The following is an 18,342-nucleotide window of genomic DNA, read 5'->3' on the forward strand; positions in this document are numbered from 1 at the left end:
TCGTCTAATAAATTTTGATCACATTCAATTTGGTGTGGCAAATTACCTTCTCGTTCTAAGTTCTAACCTACATTTACCAATATACAAGTTTGAACCGCATCAACCAGTTCATCAATTGTACGCAAAACCTCTTGTTCTTGAAGTGATTGGATTGCTCGAAAAAAACCAAGGTCTAACACATTCAAATCCGGACTATTAGGGGGCTGAAAACAAAGTCGAATATCAAATCCATCTCGAGATGTCACTTCAGGAAACTTGCTATCATTAACATCAATATGGGGATTTGCGTTGTCTTGTTGAATAAATATTGGAACGATATGACCTTGCGGCCATTTGGCTTTGATATCCGGTAGAACCTTTTCTATCAACCATGACCTTGTTACCTCTTTGTTCACCGATAAAATAGGCTTCGTCTCCAATGTTCCCGCAATACGGTTTTTGTTTGAACGCTTAGCAAGTTCTAATGTTGTAAACAGGTAGATACTAATTTCTCCCAAAAATACTTTGTTACCTAATGAATCAAATATCGGTCTTGCTACGGCCGCTAGAAACATAACGTTTGTGATAAACTTTTTGCTTTTACATGTTCGCAACGGTTCATCCTCACGGGGGGACAAGGTAGTAATGTTTTGATGGTTTTGATATGTAAAACCACTTTTCATCAATATGAACAACATTAAACATATCATAGAATGCAGGAATCAGACTTAATAATGATTGTATAGTAATCTTGGATAAGAAAAATTCTAACCTTTCTCTTCTATTCTCATGAGTTAGAGTCGACTTGATCGCATTTGTATGTGGTCGAAGTACACCTTCCTTGATACGTCTATGCATCGTTGATTTTGAGACATTTATAGATTTCGCAAGAGATCGTATATTGGCTCGACGACATAATGGAACTTCTGAAACTTGATTCAAGTTTATTTGTACCATTTTCCGCTGTGGTTTGGCTTATTTGAAGATAAATCATCCGATAATCCGTGGTCAATTTGAAATTTAGCTTGATGCCAAATGCGACTAATTGTCCGTGTAGAAACCGAAAATCGTGAAGCTATTTCACTTATGGAACCTTTTTTTAATTCTCCATCACTACTTTCTTGCAATAAGAATTGATATATGGCTTGACGTTGTGCAAGGGTGATGTTTTTTTTAGTGGATAGATTTGTGGAAGGCTCCATATGAAGATTTGAATTATGACCAATGATGGATAATGTTTTAGGGGAAGTCTTTGCTTAAATGAAGACATATGTATACGAAATTAATGGGAAGTGAAGAGACACATGGAATAAGTTGGTGGCAAAAGAAAAAGCTTAGTAATCTAAAATCAAAATGAAATTTTAAATGAGTTTAATCTAAATGAAATTTTAACTGTGATCGACATAATTACGACGGCAAATTTTGCCTCCATTTGTTTAGCAAAAATAATGAAAGTTTCAAGATACATTGTGGCAGAAAAATTTGTTTCAAGATAAGTTTATATGAACTCTAAAAGAAACTAAATAAAAAAAATTAATAAGGGTAAAAATGGCATTTTATCAGGTAAAAGACACATTGATTTGTGTTTTCTTAAACTGCGTGTTTTTTATTGGTGGACACTTATTTTGGGACGGACGGAGTAATAGATTAATAAATCCCCCACCCGCGACACATTCCACTAATTTATATTATTATTAAAGCATTTGGGTCCCACCCCTCACCCTTTAATCCTCTAAGGCTTCTCGGCGTGGCTTCGGGAACGAATTTGGTATTCTCGCGGAACATCAGGCCGAGGCATGTCGAACTCGGCTCAGCAATTCGGTATAGATTTACCGATGAGAGAGAATTCCCAATTTCAAAATGTTTTCCTTTTTTTTACCATTTATTATTCAGATTCCATTTTCAAAAAATATCATCTTTCCCAAAAAATACTCAATTTATAAAATATAATGTTTTTTTTTTTTATTATTTCAAATTTTATATTCTCAATCTTCAACTATAAATACCCTCATCCTTATTCACTCTTCACCACATTCAAATCTTTTTAAATCTATTCTCTTAACTTTCTTACTTTTCTATCTTTTTCTACACATCATCACTAAAAATAGGCTAGTGTTTGGTCTACTAAAAAAAAGATCTTACTCGCACATTCATGGATTGATGTAGCAGAAGATCCAACCCACAATGACGGCCCTTCGACTGCTTTTTAAAGGAGAGTCGCTGATATATACAACCGCCAAGCCCTTCAACCTCAAAGAAAAGATCAACTCTACGCCAAATAGAGAAACGCAAAAGCACTTGCAACTTGGTTGACCATTGTGTTTCATAGGGTGATGCATGAAGCCTCAAATGGTGAAAACGAAAATACTTTGCTAGGGAATGCTATTGAGCTTACAATGTTGAAACTGACAAATATTTTAGGTTTGTTGAGTTTTGACAAACTGTGACGCAGTGGCCCAAATGACGTCAAATTTATAGTCTTTGTCTTCTAATTTCTAGTTGTTTGTGTGTTTGAATTTCTAGTATCATGTTTTTGAATTTCTAGTGGTCTTGTGATGTTTTTAATTTCTAAATTTTTTTTGAATTTCTATATTTTTTAATGGAATTTAAGTTTTAAAAAAAAATAATATCTTTTAAATATTTATTCTCTAAATTAAGTAAAAATATATATTTAGCATGGCAAGTGTGACAAATAATGTCATGCAAACCAAAGTGTGACAAAAATAACATAACACCTACGTAGACCGTGACAGGTATAGCAAACACCCACTATCCTAAGTCTAAATGGTAGATGAGCATAGAAAAAGGGTGTGTGTGTTATGACTTATGCACTTATGCCTACGTCTACGGCTAATGACTTGAGAAGGAGAAGGTGGCTGAACACCGATTATGGATTTAACTCAACACTAAGTACCCAATAACTATTAGTGATTTGTTGTCATTAATATTATTTAAGTGTAATGGGATTACTTTGTTGACCAAAAGTGATCTTGATAAATATTAAACAAGTAAGGAATGTGTGGAGTACACACTTGTTTAAGTTTGATCAAGTTTTCAAAGTACACTGTCGTTTAGGGGTCATTTAGGGGCGAAGCCCCTAAACGAACGGGGGTCCGGGAGCAGCGCCCCTGGGAGCGGGGTCCAAGGAGCGGTAGCCCCTGGCGGGGTCCAAGGGGCAGAGCCCCTGACTGGGGTCGAAAATCGTATTTTCAGAGAGTTGACCATTGTTTGACCCTTATCCAAACTTCCGTTTTATGTCAGTTTTTATAGTTTATGACAGTTACAAACTGTCATATGACAGTTTTCAGACAAGGATCATAAATTCGGTTTTGGTCATCAAAGCATTCTAAATTCTTGTCTCTCTGAGTCTTATCCGATTAAAGAATATTGGGAGTATCACTCAAATGCTTTAATCTGAAAATGCTTTACACAATTCTCATAATTCCAAGCCTTACTATACCCCAATTTCTAACAATAACTGCCTCCCGAAACAACACACATCTCCGTTCCTCTTACTGTCGAATCCTTACCCTAAGCAAGTGTTCCATTCCCATTGTGTTCTTTTAATTTTTGTGCAGTCACGTAAAAACATTATCCTCACACATATGTTTGTGTGTGGTTGTAAAACTCAAGGGGAGCTCCTTCCAGCTCTACATATCGGTGTTTTTCAAATTTTGTTTGCCAGATTTGTGTTTGATTTTACAATTTAATCATATAGTTTTGCATATATATGTTTAATTTTGTTTTTCGGTATTTGATTTTGCAATATAATAAATCAATAGGAAATTTCCAACATTCTTTGAGATTGTTGAAGAAGACGCAGAAGGTGGGGGAGGAGACGGTGACACTCTGGTCGCTCGGAGGGGAAGAGTAAGAGATCCAGTGGAGTGGTACATTATTGGTCCTCTATAAACTTTATAATACTAAACGAGTAATTTAATAATACAAATAAAAGAAAATACTAACTAATATGTGTATGGAATGAACAAAAATCGTAACAAAAAATACCACAGGAGTGAAAATATCAGAAACTAAACGCACAATATTTATCTCAAACCAAATAAAAATGATTTATGTGATTTGCTTCAAAATCTAAAAAATATAAATTAATAACGTGATTCATGTCTAATTGCATATGAACATCACATTTTTATTAAGAATGTCACAAAATCGTGCGAGTTATGACTAGCTGAATATGCACTTCACGTTTTTCTTAAGAAAATCACAATAAAAAAATCTATCCAGCGGTTTGGTTTTTGCATCTTTATTTCATTTTTTTTTTTTAATTTTTTTTTCCTAACAGCAAGTTAGTAGAGCAAAAAAGATGGAGAGCTGGTGGAAGTTAGGCCGTGGTACTTTATCATATTTTTATTTAATTTTTAATATATATAAATAATATATTAGAATTATATATATTCTATAGTAGAGAATCAAAAACCATTAATTTTGATATATTTTTTATAATTTTTAATATATATATATATATATATATATATATATATATATATATATATATATATGATTTAATAATAATTAAAAAAGAAAGAATAAAAGTGCGGCAAGGATATCGCAATTTTCGTTCCAGGTCAATGCGATGTTTACCGTATATTGCATTATACCGCAGTATGTGGTATGTGGTGCACCACATGGTCTTATGGTGGACAAAAACCGAATCGAACACCTAAAATGCCAAAATTTTGAAACCTCACATAAAATCGAAAATATAGTTTATTTCTTTATTTTCAAAAACCGAAAATTTCGGTTTTGTTTCGGTTTGTGGAATGATAAACTAGAAACCAACGAAACCGAACATTTATTTGTATTAACTATTAAATGCTTTAGAAGTAAATATTTTTAACATATACGATAAACAAAATATGTGTTGAAGAGGCATATTTAGCAGCTTGGTTGGATGGTTAATGTATCGGACGAGGGGAACCAATAAACCCGAGAAAAATAAATAAAAGGAAACCGAGAGCCTAACTAAACTGATCGATTTAGGTTTATGTTCGGTTTTTAATATTTGAAAACCGATGCTATTGGGTTTAAGTTTTGTTTTGGCTCTAAATTAACCGACTCAATCCAAAACATGCTCACCCCTAGAACGAGTATAAATTACATCCACTTTTTGGATTACAAGACCAATATTCCGGCCAACTGATAGACCTACCAAACTTACCGTAAAACTGCACCTGATCATTAACAAAGAAAGAGCTGTTTTGCACCTTGTTGTTTTGAAGCATACTGAAACTTGTATATCACTAACTTTTGAAAAAGTATCACTAAATAAATCTATTATTTACGCTTTGAAAATATGGGATATGGACAAAACTAACCAAATCGGGAAGATTTTTATCACATCCGGTTGTGTGAGAAATGCATTGAATGGGTTTAGGGAATTGGCCGACTGATTTGTTTCTGAGGTTGGTCAGTGAGAACGCGTAGCTTTTGAGAGGAAAAGTCCGATGAAACACAAGGATAAAAATCACTTGGTACTTCTATTCCCCCCTCCTCACCTTTGATTCTTTCTAAATCCAAAAAATATATATATATTTGCAAGATACAAACACTGATATTTATCATGTGATTCGTGTCTACTTTAATAAGAACATGTTAATAGTCACATTTATATTAAGGAAATCACAAAGTTTAATCGTGTAATTGACTACTAATTGAATTTGCACATGTTAACGATCACATTTAACTTTTAAATAAATAATTAGTCGAAGAGAAAGACTATGAAATTTGTTTGCCTTTCGTATCTTTAGTTTCTTGTAATTAAACACTTGAAACATGTATTTATATGAATGATTTTTTTTTTATCTTCTAACAATTATTATAGATATGATAATTTGATAATTAATCTTTTCATATTATTAAAATGCATTTCTTATGATTGAAAATAGATTTAGCATTTTCAGTATATAATAAAGGTTACGTTTTTTTTAAACTAATCTTGTAGAATGTATTAGTAACTCTTTTAAAGTTACTAAGTAACTGTTTTTATGTTTTTTTTTTTTTAAAAAGTAAGAAATTTATGTTTTTTGTATAGTTACCTGTCGTATAACGTTGAATATGTCACCCATCTTTCAAAATTTATATTTTCGGCTCAAATTTTAAACATTATTATAAATTTTTGTTACGAATTCATCCCAATTTTTTTTTACAAAATTATTATTCTACACCTTTTAAAGACATTTTATAATGAATTATGAGCAATTATCAACATTTGCAACTCTTCTTGGTAAGCAGAAATATCTCCCTGAACCTGGTAATTTGTGCTTTGAATTTTCATGATCGTCTGGGAAGAAACATCTTCAGTGGTTTGCGATTGATGAACAACCATTTTTAGGGTTTGTGAAAGAACTTGAAGAACAAAGAGAAAAAGATTACCAATCGTCTGAGAATCGTATTTTGAACGTAAAATTGGAATGAAATTCCCAATTCCCTTTTTATATGTATACTCAATTTGAATTACAAACGGTTGTCATTAATAGCTTGTCACACTTTCCTTGAAAATCGTAATAGTATCCGTAAAGCACGTAATGTTAGGAAAAGTGATGAGTACTTTTGCCTAAAAAATCATAAAAGTAAGCAAACCGTCACATCATACGTCTTTTCGAAAGCACCCACTGGATAAGGACCAAAAACCTTCGGCATGGAGGTTGGACTCTTTTACTTTTGGGTTTAAAAGTGAAGTCATGTGTCAGACTTGCGAAATCGTCAGCCTGAGTTGGTATTACTCAGAACCTTAAAGATTTCGTGAGTGCAATGTGTACCAAAGAAAAAGATAAGAATCAAAATAAAAAAATTGATTCTGTGATGTCGAAAATAAAATTTCAACATAAAGGCAGTTAGATACCAGGAAAATATCACTTCACTAATTATCAAGAGAGATAATCAACAGCTTGTATGGTTTCTCGTAAAGTACAATCGATTGCTTGTTAAGAAGTATTGAAGGACATCTTTTTATAAGGCTTCATGGGTGGTTGAAAATTTTGTTACATATCACAACAAAACATAAGTGTGAAAAATTGTAACTGAAATTACATGTTTGACCAGTGTAGTTAGTGACAAGTATGCTTTGGAAAATTTATCAAGTAACAAGGAGGTAGAAAGATATTCACAGTGAAATCATATTCCACAAATCAAAAATTATTCACAGATCTTGTTGGGTAAAAATGTCGTGGGTTTCGAACATTTTACCAAGACCACGCAAAAAGAAAGAATGTGATTTGGAGTATCGAAAATTGGTACATAAACAAATGTTTCGTTATAATCTAGAACAAAATTCTTCGTCAATTCTTTATAGGTTTCGAAATTTTGCATTTCACTTTCACCACGGTTTCATGAATCCAGATCATTAACACAGAATGTTTACATACCTATAACCTGGTTGGTTTATACCAGAGATGTCTTGGGTATATGTCATTGTGTTTGATCGTGAAAGAACTTTAAGATGAAAAAGATTGGTTTAAGAATCGAATGTACATCTGCTATATATATGGACCAAGCAGTTAACTCTTAACTCAGATGAGAAGAGTAAGGTAGCTCAGGAACGAATGTGAATATAGCCTGATTGGGAAGGAATCCTCAGGATGAGAAAACCATTAAGGCTTCGAAACACATTGTGTTATGGAGGCTTGGGTCGACACATTGCAACATGCTTCTAGGGACATCCTAACTAGTACAAAGTTTCGAATATTTACCTTTCTCTAAGGCAGCAAGCAGGAGGCATGAAAAATCTTCGCTAGAAGCTACACAAGAAAATTTTAAACAAACAAAAATATTTTTTGATTTTTGATTTTTGAATGAAAAATTACAAAAATAAGAAAATCTTTTTGGTATTTTTGAATTTTGGAAAAAAAGACAAAATTGAAAAATCTTTTTGTTGTTTTTGATTTGTAAAGAAAAATAACAAACATAACAAGAAATGTACCTAAGTTGCGAAATTAGGAAATTGTCAAAAGTAGCGAATAATTTTTCAAACCACTATGCATGATGTCAAAAGTGAATCATGTCGAAGCGTTAACTGTGAACAGTAACTGCTGAATCATGAACAGTAACCGCTGAATCGACATCTTTCCTCCTCTTGTCATTCCATCGAAATTAGTCTTGGAATCGAATTTGCATCCATAATTCCTAAGTCATTCAAAATTCTCATGAAATATTTTTCATCTAAGGGTTTTGTAAAGATATCAGCAAGCTGATCAGTGACCTATACAAAATGAACTTCTATGTTTCCATCTTCAACGTGATATTTTATAAAATGGTAATGAAGAGCAATGTGTTTAGTTTTCGAATGTTGCACAGAGTTATGACAAATGCGAATGAGAGTCACAATACAACATAATCTTCTTCATGTTCATTGCATAATCATGTGGCTGACTTTGTATCCATATGATTTGCGAAGTGCAAACTGCAGCAACAACATACTCTGCTTCTGTTGTGGAAATCAAAACACAAGTTTGCTTTTACGATTGCCAACTTACGATTTTCCCATCCAATAGTTGACATCCGCCACTTATGCTTTTGTGATCAAGATTACCAACTCCCAAATCAGCATCTGAGAATGCTTGTATGAAAAAGTCTATCTTCGAAGGAAACCACAGTACTAAGGAAGTTGTTCCTTTGAGATAACGAAATATATTCTTAACTACAGTTAGGTGAGGTTCCCTAGGATTGGATTGGTACCTAGCACAATTGCACACGGAAAACATAATATCAGGTCAAATTGCCGTGAGGTAAAGTAACGAACCTATCATGCTTCGATACAATATGAGATCAACACTAGTTTATCTAACGATGGATTAAGCAGTGTTCCAACAGCCATTGGTACTCTCAACTTTCTGTTATTCGTCATTCCGAACTTTTTCTAGCACATTTCTTGTATACTTCTCTTGGTTGATAAATATTCCTTCTCCACTCTGACGAATGTTTAATGCCAGAAAATTGTTTATCTTCCCCATCATACTCATCTCAAATCGATTTTTCATTAAATTTTCAAATTCTATTGACAAAGTAGGGTCAGTAGCGCCAAAAATAATATCATCGACATAAATTTGAACAAGCATGCGATGGTTCCCAACTTTCTTTCGAAAATTGGTTTAACCCATAAACAGTTTATCTAAAATATAACAGTGATCAGGATATTTTTCGTTAATAAAACATGGGGGTTGTTCAACATACACCGTCACTTCGAGTTCACCGTTGAGAAACGCAAACTTGACATCCATATGGTAGACATCAAAATCCTTGTGCGCTGCATAGGCTAAAGATATTCGAATTGCCTCGAGTCTTGCAACAGGGGCGAAGGTTTCCTCATAATATATACCTTCTTGTTGCGAATAACCCTTAACTACAAGCCTAGCCTTATTTCAAACAATGTTTCCTTCTTTATCAATTTTATTTTTAAAAATACTTTTTAGCTCTATCACTGACACATCTTTTGGCTTAGGAACTAGACGCCAAACTTTATTTCTTTCAAATTCAGCCAACTTGGATTGCATAGAGACAATCCAATCAGGATCTTCCATAACAATCTTACCTGTTTTAGGTTCAATTTTCGAAGTAAAGACATTGAACATGCAAACTTCTTGATTAATATTTAGTACCTCATTTTTATCATGAAGTTGAGCTCTAGTTAAAACTCCATCTTGAGGATTACCAAGAACTTGTTCCTTTGGATGATTTCGTGTCCATTTTTCCAATGGTGGATATGTAGGATTAAACTCTAATGGTGCATCTTCAAATGTTTCATCATTCTCTAAACCTGCAATAGACACATTATCAATTGTATCATGAAAAATTTCTGTTTGATTATTTGAAATATTTGGGTGATTTTCATTTTGCTCCTCCTCGACAAAATTATCTTCTGGATTCTCCCCCTCGACATCAGCATTCATTCTCCTACTCCCCCCCTCGAAAGTATGCTCCCCCTCCACTTGATCAGTTTGTAGAACTGACAGACTTTCGTTATGAACTAGAGAATTTGTTGTCGAGTTTAAATCTGCATCATCTTGAGTAATTATCAAATCATCAGTATGCTTTGATGCTTTAGGAACTCGATTATCATCAGCATGAAGTTCAGCATCAACAGCCCTGTCAGGAACACCAAATATTAAATCATTATCAAAATTTAAAAAATTTTAAACTTTGAGATGTATCAATTGATTCACTAAGAATTGCCTTTTGTTCGAAAGATTTTTCAACACTTTTAACATGATAATCATCAAAGGTAAGGTTGAACGTGTCTTCAATTTTCGTGTTCGTTTATTCAACACCCTGTATGCAACCGAATTAAGTGAATAGCCCAAAAATATTCCTTCAGCAGCCTTAGACTGAATTTTTGAAAAATTATCTTTGAGCTTCATAATGAAACACCTGCACCCAAAAACATGAAAAAAATTCACATTAGGTTTAGGGTTATTTATGATTTCATAAGGAGTAATGTTGAAATGAAGTTGAATAAACGATCTGTTTTGAGTAAAATATGCAGTTTAGACTGCTTCAGCCCAAAAATATTGAGGAAGATTCACATATGTTAGCATTGTTCTTGCAGCTTCGCAAAGTGAACAATTTCTCCTTTCAACAACACCATTCTGTTGAGGCGTGTGTGGAGAAGAAAAATTATGTGAAATGCCTTTGTCTGTTAAAAATGAATAAAGAACATTGTTCTTAAATTCTAAGCCATTGTCACTCTTGATCTTTCGAACCTTTTTCTTTAAGCTTTTTTCAATATGTTTGATAAAATCGATCATTGCTTGAGCAGTTTCAGATTTTAACCTGAGAAAATATACCCAAGTAAACCGTGAGAAATCATCAACAATAATCAAAATCTACCATTTCTTGTTGATTGTTTCAACCGTCGATGGTCCACAAAGGTTAATGTAAAGGAGTTCTAGTGGTTCAACAATCTTCGAATCAATGACAATTGGATGACCTTGTCTATGTTGCTTTCCCTACTCACAAGCTGCACATAAAGTATCATTATCAAACTTTAATATAGGTAAACCACGAACAAGATCATTTACCAGAAATTTATTGAGATTCCGAAAGTTCAAATGAAAGAGTCTTTGATGCTAAAGCCAGCTGACATCTGATGAAGCTTTCTAGAGTAAACATACTCAGGGAACACCAACAATGGGTTTTATGTCGAGAGTGAACATATCTCCTTATCTTCTGGATTTGAGCAATACTACTTTTCTGTCAATGTTCGAAATGACACTACCTTCTTCATTAAACACCACTTGATTACTAGTACCCATAACATGTTGTGAAACACTAATCAAGTTATGTTGAAGACCTTCAACATACGCTACCTTACTCACCGTGAGTTTCCCATTCATTACTTTGCCATAACCTTTGACGTGACACTTGTTATTGTTTCCAAACTTCACCACTCCAGCATTATCAAGACTTCAATAATCATGCAAGTTTTCTTTCTTCCCAATCATGTGATGAGAGCAACCACTATCGATATACCATTTTTCATCATATTGCTCGCCACTCAACACCTGCAATCAATGAAAGAATTTAGGTCCCTAAGGTTGTTTGGGTCCTTGGTTATTAGATTGAAAAACATTGTGAAATGAAGATCCTGAAATGCAATTATGAACTTTAGATTTGACACTATCAATAACATCAACTTCGTTAGTTAAAGGCACAGAAAAGTAAGTATTCTCTTGTTTAGAACTTTCATTGAATTTTGCTTTTTGCTTCTCGGTTCGTTTCTCTGTAACCTTTTCTTTCGGAATGGCTCTCCATTGTTTCACAGGAGGATTTGATTCTTTGGATGAAGAACTTGAATTCGAAGATTCGTTCAAGTATTGTTCAGACGTATCCTTAATTTGTGGTTGAGAAAACTTTCCTGACTAAAATGATTTCCCTTTTCCTTCATGCCAATGGTTAATGTTTTTCACATCTGATTTGCCTTTGACATACAAAACTTTAGGAACATGTTTCATATGAGGAATGGGAAAATGTGGTTGGGTTGCTTTGAAAGACAAATTTCCTTTTTACTTGGATTTTATCGAACTTTTGATTTGAAAAAATTGGTTTCGTTTGAGAGGAAAAACGATTTTGAACATTCGTTGGTTTATTCAAAAATCGATTTTGTCATGAAAAATGATTTGGTGAAAACTTTGTTTGTTGATTTGAATTGAAATTCCTAGAAGATTGATGATTTTTGAATTGCGTTTCATTTGCTGTTTGAGAATTATGTTTTATGTAGGTTTTTGACTATTGTGATTTAGACTTCGAAAAATCATTTTGTGGTTTGTTTGAAGAAAACTCTTTTTGATTTAGAGCGGGATTTTTCTTATTTTCAACTCTATTTTGAAAAGAAGTCTGAACCGTTCTAGACTTTTTCTGCTTAGAAGATTTATTTAACACAACATTTGATTTCTTTCAAGACTCAATGTTTTGCCAAAAAACTTTCTTTCGTGCTTGTCTCTTTGAAATCTTTTCAATTTGTTCCTTAAACTCTTGAGAATTAATTTTGACATTTTGAGAAACATTTTCATTTTTCTTTGAAACATCTGTTGATTTTTCAGATTTCTCAACCCAAACTTGTTGTGGTTTTTGTCTTTGAAAAGTGTAGGAATTCTTTGTTAAGTTGTTTTCGACAGTACTTTGGTTTGAGAAAAATCCTTCTTTTGATGCTTTCTTGTTATCTTCTTCAACCAATTTATGCATCTCAAGTTTAATATTATCATTATTTCCTTTTGTAACAAAAACCTGATTTGGAAAAATAATCTCATCTGTGCATTTGGAATTCGGATACAAAACTGTGTTTGTTTCAAGGTAATGAGAACCTTTTCCCTTCCAAATTTTGATGAATTTCTCTATTTTGACAAAAACTTGATCAACCACAACCCTTGGAATTGTAGTTTCTTTCGCAACATCTTCATTTTCATCATCGTTGTCCGTTTGACTATCTTCAATAGTCACATTGTTACGATCATGAACTTTCGAAGTTGAAGGTTTGTCAGTGTCAATTTTAACAGGAGAATCATTACATTTTTCTTTGCCTTTAACCATTTATGTGACATTAATGACAGACAAATGAGAACAATCGATAACTTCCTCTTCCTCAATTTCACTAATAACATCAGAATCATCTTCGATATCAGCATAATTAGATTGAGAGTCAGATTTCGAATTCTCAGTTCTTTTCAAAATCTTTATTTGTTTATTTTTGGTCAAAGTATCATTTACAATATCTACTAATTCATCAGCACTCGGATATTCTTCAATTTTAACAACACCATAAGCATATCTATTGTCTAGTACTTTATAAAATTCAACAATACTTTGTTCACAATCATAGGAAATAGAGTCAATTTTCTCCCTTTCGAATTCCAAAAAGGTAAAAAGTTTCCTATGTTGGTCCTTGCTAATATCCGAAGAAAGATGTAAAGCTGTTAATTTTCCATACAATCTTTTGGCAGAGTTACAGTATATATTTTGCTGTTTTAACAACATTTTAACATCTGCATTTAGACTATCCCTATCACACATCAAATTATTTATTTGCATATCTAAGTATTCTATTTTTATTTTCTTCGAATCCAACATCTTCTGGGTTTCTAAAAGTTGTGTGTTTGACTTCTTAGCATCATTACTAGCACAAATAAGTAGATCATTAACGTAAGTAATGGCTGCATCAAACTCAGAAAGTATTGAATCATATGCACTAAAGGGAATATTAAAAGATTGTTAAACAGAGTGTACCTGAGAAGTCATTGGCGATTTGTGCGAAGATGTCGAAATAAACCATTTTCCAATTATTTTCTCTTCTTCTTCATCCTCATGCATAGAAAACATCGCTCCATGAGTAGGATTTTGCGCTTCCTCATCATCTGAGCCAGATGACCAAATCTGGTATGTACTTTCGTCTTCATACATACCTTTGGCCACCAGTGATAAACCTTTCGCTTTTGCATGCACCTCTTCTAGTCTTTCGACATAGTAAGCCTCATCTTTTAACTTATTCTTCTTCTCATCACGCTTATGAAGCATGCAGTCACTTGCCATTTGATTCTCCCCATTCCAGTAATGGCAGTCGAATCCAACATCGTCTTTAAGCTTTTTCTCCTTCTTCTCTTCCTCAGCACGAACCTCCTTTTTCTTAACCCTCTTCTCATCACTCCCAGCTTTCCCAGTAGAACTTCCACTCACTTCACTTGATTTCGACCTTGCATTGAATGGTTTCTTGAAAAACTTCTTTACATGCAACATCCTATTCATCAAAGTTTACAATCAGATCTTCATCATTCGAATTTTCCTTTTCAGTAGCCTCTTTCTCAGCTTCCCTTCCTGTAACTTTCGAATCTAAAGCAAGCAGACCACCCAGACTGGTCTTCGCTTCTTCAGCTATTTCATAAACTTCGGATTCATGAGTTTTCAACAGGTTATAAAGATCATTCAAGGAGAAATAATCGAAACTCTGTTGAGTCTTCACCATCAAGCTAACATTTCGCCACTCCTTGCGAAGCCCCATTATGAATGTGAGATTAAACTCGATTGTAGACCTGGTGATTCCATATCGATTGCACCTGTAGATAAGCTCATTCAGACGATCATAGTACAATTCGATAGATTCACCTTCTTTTTGTTTGAATTCTCTTAATTCAACCAGACGATTTTTCACTGAATTGATTTTTGTCTTTTCACTCCCTTGATACGTTTCCTTCAGAGTATTCCAGATATCTTTTGCAGTTTTACAACTATGAACGTAATTGTAAACAACAGGAGGTAGAGCACCTCTGAGTTCTCTCATACACTTCTTCTCGTTCTTCATCAATCTTTCAGTTTGTTCATTGACATTTTGATTGTTGGAAGAAGTTCCAATACTCTGAAAAGCAGGAGGTGGACGAACACCACCAAAAATACATTTCCATAATTCTTCATTGATTCCGTTCAAGTAATCCTCCATACGATCAACCTACTAGTCATAGTACTCGGGAATAAGCATCGGAATCTTCGTTGATGAACCAAGGAGATGAGAGTAAGACGTCATGGTGTTCATGTTGAAGTTTGTCATTTTTGTGCGGACATAATTTCAGAAAAGCTTCAGGCATTTGAAAATTAACGGATGAATTTTTCAGAAAACACAAATCGAACACTTGATTATACAACCTAATCGCAGAATCGAATCACTACAGAAGATCTAAGAAGATTTTCAGAATCAAAAGTGCGGAAACTTTTGAATCAGGAATCCTTCGGTTATGTTTCGTAAGTGAAGAACGACCCATTTTTGTTGAGATACAGCCCGTATTTGGTCTGTTTTTTACTGTTTTTGCTACAGATAAGCTCCAGATATGCTCCAGATGTGTTCCAAATATTCTCCAAAGATTTTCATACTCCCGCTCCACTTCAAATTACCTGACAATAAAAACCAAAAAATAAGCAGTATGGGAATTCTTACGAAATACATGAGATGAACATTATTTAAACTAATGCACATGAAAAAGCATAAAAAAGATTCAAAATGCTAATAAAAACTATTCAAAAAGATGGATAAAATGACATCTATAAAATCTCCCAAGCTTGAAAATTACTTGCCCTCAAGTAAGAAAAAGATTAAACATTATAAACATATAGAAAGATGTAAATGACCTAAAATGAATTTAGAAAAAAATAAAGGAACATAAAAATACTTCACTCTTCTTCTTTTCACATGATCAGATTTCACGAGGAAACCACAATGAAATTACTGATGGGATTTAAGCATAACATACAATCTTATGTGTGCATGCAACACTAAATAAGATCTACGTTTTCTCTAATTGAACATACAATATGAACAAAAATTGATAAACCCTAGATCTCTAGTATATAATTGAAATTAACACAATTAGGGTTATCAGACATACCTTTGATTGTTATGTAGCAATAACAATCTTAATCCAAGTCTTCTTCAACCTTGAGCGAAAGCGTCACAAGTGTCACGCCTCTAGTAGATCACACCCATGTTGAGCAAGAGGATGGGAGATAAGAGAGGAGGAGGGAGCTTGAAATTTCGGCTGCTCTTCTTAGGGTTATAGGTGGCCAAAAATACCAAGGTTGAGGCTCCGTATATAGTGAGGTAACTTAGAGCCAAAGCTAGGGTTTTAGGAGGAAACCCTAATTCCTTAGCTTAAGGATCAAGCAAACCATGAACTCGCATCCAATAGCCCTTGGACGAAAATTCTAGGGCCTTCCTAAAAGTTTTCGTCCAATCCATTCAAGGGAGGTTCTAGAGCTTCAACCCTCAACTATCAATAAATTCCCAAACAGCCCCAACTCTTTTAAGTAATTCAATTAATCCCAAAATTAGTTCTAATTAATTTCTGATTAATTAAATAATATGATTTCCAATTAATATATTATTTCCATAATACATTAATAAATCCTTCATTTTTAATTTATTAGTTAAATAATAAACTCTTCCTCTCTCAATAGTTCATCCTATCTAGTTGATAGTATGAGGGCAACCCAAAAGGACTGTGCTATATCAATTCAAGTATATACCAATTATAGTTATGGGCATAAACTGTATCACCCATAAAATTACAGCCAATTTTAAACTTTTTAAATCATTTAAAACCATTCAATTATTACAATTTGTTTTCAAAATAGTTTAAACATCAGAGTTCCCAGAAATCAAAATCATCAATCGAGGAAGTGTACGGTCACGCCTTCGCCTTTCCACGATCATCCGCTGAACCTGAAACTGTAAGCTAGAAGGCTTAGTGAGTTACCCCTAAAATACCAATCCCATACCGATATAATCATAACATATAACATATAAGTAAAGAGAACAGCCATGCATCTCGAGTTTACAATGTGACTAATCCGCCAGCACCGGACCTTCGGTCCACCTGGTCCACTCCCTGAGTCTACAGTATGCATAATGAGCCTTCAGACTGTCTGGACCGCCTCGCAGGCCTTTAGTCTATCTGAACCGATCTCCGTGCCTTCGGCACGTCTGGATTGCCTCACAAGGCCTTCAGCCTATCCGAACCACTCGCTGGGCCTTCGGTCTGGCTAAGTGCCCTCTTGGGCCTGCAGTCTATCTGGTCCACCCTGGGTATGTTAGCCTATAATACAAAGCAGGACTGCCTCAACCCAACCCCCAACCAAACAAGCATGTACACATAAATATCATACGCTAACTCATATCATATAACAATCAAATTGATTTAACAGAACACTAATGATAACAACATCCTACACAAATATCATACGCTAGCTCATATCATATAACAGTCAAACTGATCTAGCAGATCACTAATCATAGCAACATCCCAATAACCAGGATACAAACCTAACCGGTCACTAACATAGCCTCATTCTATAACTAAGACACCGACCTAACCAAGCCACTAAGCATAAGCATATTACCATCCTAACTACTAGAACATAAATCAATAAAAGCATATCATGCAATAAACCTGGATACAAATCTGATAAGGGCCAGCGTTGGTGCCTTAGACCCTGTTGATATAGTGAGGATGACTCACCTTGCAATGCCGAACTGAACCACGAAATCGTGCTCCTGAAACACTGCCCCAAACTCCAACCCCTATAACCACCAATGACCCATACTTATAAATTTCCAACTTCCCAAAATGCCCCAGAAGTTAACTAGTAAACCCTTGGTCAAATTCAAAGTCAACGGTCAAGGTCAACAGTCCATATTGACCTTAACATGTCGAGTACAACTAGCCACTCGCCGAGTTCCTTACATAACTTGCCAACTCGCCGAGTCACTTGAGTGACTCGTTGAGTTCCTAATGTTTGCGGCCATAAACTCCTTGGCCAACCTACAACTCACTGAGTTCATGCATGTCCAAAGGTTGAGAAAACCCTAGTTGACTTGCCAAGTCACTCTACTGACTCACCGAGCCCACGACAATCTCCATCGGACTTGTCGAGTCGACCATGCAACTCGCCGAGTCCCTTCAGTCCAAATCCATATAGATGCTTATTAAGTAGTGTTAAGGTTCCATATTGCAGATCCAGCTTCCCAAGGTATGTTTATCACGTAAAGATACAAACTTTACGTGCATGAAAGGCTCTAAGATCTTATAATGACAAAACCAAGCTTGAAATGGATTCTTACACTTGAGGAAAGGTTCACACTTGCTAAAGCTGAAAGCTTTATGGACTTAGAGACCAACGAGAGTTCATATCTGAAGTTACAACTTCAGATCTTAGCTCATACCAAAGAATAGCTTCTTATTATGGTAGAAAATCCCTAATCTTTAACCAAATGAGATCTAGATTGAAATAAGGTCAAGATAACCACTTGATACCTTCCAAAAGATTCTATCTGAGGTATATTTCTGATCCCTACACGTTCCTTGCTTCTAGACA

General features: G+C 34.4%; 1 protein-coding gene across 1 annotated transcript; it reads right to left on the reverse strand.

The window, feature by feature from the left end:
* On the reverse strand, positions 1-5,506 carry LOC111906365 (uncharacterized). Its single transcript, XM_023902120.3, has 2 exons — positions 752-5,506; positions 1-654 (listed from the first exon to the last, which is right to left on the reverse strand). Exons 1-2 carry the CDS (start codon positions 934-936, stop codon positions 63-65), a joined length of 777 nt encoding a protein of 258 aa, XP_023757888.1. The 5' UTR covers positions 937-5,506; the 3' UTR covers positions 1-62.
* Positions 5,507-18,342: the final 12,836 nt, after the last annotated feature.

This window comes from Lactuca sativa, chromosome 3, assembly GCF_002870075.4.
Source record: "Lactuca sativa cultivar Salinas chromosome 3, Lsat_Salinas_v11, whole genome shotgun sequence".
Taxonomy (NCBI): domain Eukaryota; kingdom Viridiplantae; phylum Streptophyta; class Magnoliopsida; order Asterales; family Asteraceae; genus Lactuca; species Lactuca sativa.